The sequence below is a fragment of the Charadrius vociferus genome, unplaced genomic scaffold, assembly GCF_000708025.1.
Source record: "Charadrius vociferus isolate BGI_N301 unplaced genomic scaffold, ASM70802v2 scaffold2355, whole genome shotgun sequence".
NCBI classification, from domain to species: domain Eukaryota; kingdom Metazoa; phylum Chordata; class Aves; order Charadriiformes; family Charadriidae; genus Charadrius; species Charadrius vociferus.
Window position 1 is genome coordinate 3,663 of NW_009648376.1, and position 2,239 is coordinate 5,901.

At 56.0% G+C, this 2,239-nt stretch overlaps 1 protein-coding gene across 7 annotated transcripts in view; it reads left to right on the forward strand.

The window, feature by feature from the left end:
- The first annotated feature begins 1,388 nt into the window (after positions 1-1,388).
- Positions 1,389-2,239, forward strand: part of PCBP2 (poly(rC) binding protein 2) — a 10,856-nt gene continuing 10,005 nt past the window's right edge. For all 7 annotated transcript variants that reach the window (XM_009885359.1, XM_009885360.1, XM_009885364.1 and 4 more), the window contains exons 1-3: positions 1,389-1,516; positions 1,964-1,987; positions 2,095-2,127. In XM_009885359.1, coding sequence (XP_009883661.1) covers positions 1,448-1,516; positions 1,964-1,987; positions 2,095-2,127 — 126 coding nt within the window. In that variant the 5' untranslated portion in view covers positions 1,389-1,447. The remainder of the gene's footprint in view (positions 1,517-1,963; positions 1,988-2,094; positions 2,128-2,239) is intronic.

Below are 2,239 nucleotides of genomic sequence, written 5' to 3' on the forward strand. Positions count from 1 at the left end.
CCCGCCGTGAGCCAGAATCGGAGCGGCGGCTGCTTGCCGGCCTCGGCCTGCCCCGCACGGCTTGGCTTCTCCTTTGCGTAACCCCCTGGCAGGTTTGGTCGGCTCCTTTAGTCCCCAGCAGGCTGTGAGGCAGCCCCGTAACCGACCCAAGCTCGTTTGACTGGCAGAACCGCTGCCAGGAAAGCAAATTAATGCTAACGAAGGCGAACTGGGACGCTGAACTGGTGGGAGGAGGAGTGGGTTCAGAGCTGGAGAGACGGCGGCGGGTGCCAGCGAGGCTCCTGCCACCTCCGGTGAACCGGGAAACTCGTAAACAACCGACTCGTGGGCTTGGGTCTAGACTCTCTTCCTTGCTCCGCTGCTGCCAGGCTCGGATCCTGAGCCCTTCCTTCCAAACTAGGCAAACGGGCGCCTTTTTGGATCCGATGGGATGTCAGGCTGAGTTTATGGAGGTTGTAACTCCTCGCTACAGCGAAAAAAAAATCCTTCCATGCCAGCAGCTTCCACTTAAAAAGAGCACTAACCCAGAGCGCGGCAGTGCTGCCCGCTTGGCACGGTCCCCTGCTGCATTAATCCCCCTGCCCTTGCCCACCTTCTATTTTCCCTGGGCTTGGTTAAACTTTGATGGGGTGGCGACCAGCTGGACTGATAAAAACAAGAGCTGAAATTAAGTTTATTTAATTTATTTTTAAAGTTAAACGGATGACTAGTTGAGCTGGTGGCTGGTCGTGGTGTTTTGCAACCCCTGTCGGCTCAGGCCGCAGGTTGTTTGAAACCTGATCGTGTGCTCATGTGGCCTTATCTGGTTTGAGTAAATCAGCTTGGAAACCAGTCTGAAAGGCCTCCCCACGCAGGCTCAGGGCGCAGAGAAGTTTTTATATTTGATTTTTTCTAAACAGTCCGGCTCCCCAAGTGGGTTAAACCAAAGGGGAACGGGGCGGTCGCTCTGTCTGGCGCGTGTGTGTCTACACGCAGCTGCGGAGGAAAGCTTGTAATCTAGATTAAGGTGTGGGGATCACAAGTAGAGGCACGTTCCCTGGAGCTGTAGGTGAAGCCTGTGCAAGGAGCGGGGCTGGAAGGAGGCAGGGGACGAGCGAGGCCCTCTTGGCTGTTGCTTGATGCAGGTGGGCTTGTGTCAGTTCAGACCATCCGCCTCAGAAAACTCTGACAGGAGGATCAGCCTGTTGGGGAGATGAACAGCTGTGGATCAGCTTTCCTGATCGCTGCAGAGTGCGGCCTTAAACCTGTCAGGGTGATATGCAGGAGGAGGAGGGGAGAAAAAAAACCCCTTAGAGATGTTGGATCCTTCTGAGATGGGTGAGAAACTGGCCGTGGAGGGTTGGCACAGCTCCTCAAACGCAACACTTCTCTCGTTCTCAGCTCTGCTCACCCAGCGACCAAAGATCTGACCACTGACAAAGCCTGACTCAACCCAACGCAGCTCAAGATGGACACCGGTGTCATTGAAGGTGGTTTAAATGTCACGCTCACCATCCGACTACTTATGCATGGAAAGGTACGTGTGTCTGTGGGACGTGGGGCTGTGCCAAATCCCCCTTGTCCGATGCAGGGGTGGCCCTTCTGGTAGCCCTGGTGGACACTGGGTGCTTCCATGGCAGTAAATCGGCGTTGGTCAGACCTCTCTGAGCTGCCGCGTTATTGCAGCCATTAGGCAGCGGGGTTAGGAATGTGCCTCCTTGGCACCAAGCCGGCTCCTGGATATCTCATGACGAGCGAGGCAGCGCTTTAAAAGCCCAGCGCATCAATAAAAATAAAACCCTGGGAGGGGGGGAAAAGCGACCTGATGGAGGGCTCAGCTGGGAGCAAGGTGTCAGTATGTCTTGGGGGGGATATCTGGGGTCCTGAGGAACTTGTTTCGGCTGTAAAAGGGAGTTGTTTAAGCTTGGGACTCCCAGAGTTTTTTTTAAGCACTGACTAATTGCCTCTTTTGTTTCCATCCCAGGAGGTGGGAAGCATCATTGGGAAGGTAAGTGAGCACCAAACCCCCCCCTCCTCGCCCTGCCTCCCTCTTTTCCCCTGGGTCCTGCCCAGCATGGCTGCATTAACACCTCTCCCTTCTCTCCCTCTGCACAGAAAGGGGAGTCCGTGAAGAAGATGCGTGAGGAGGTGAGTCCCCGGGGCCGGGGGGGTTTTGGGGAACCGTGGGGGGATGTGACGGGGCCGCGGCGGCGTGGGCCTTAAAAGGAATTTGCAGGCAGAGCGGTGCCAGCGGCACCGG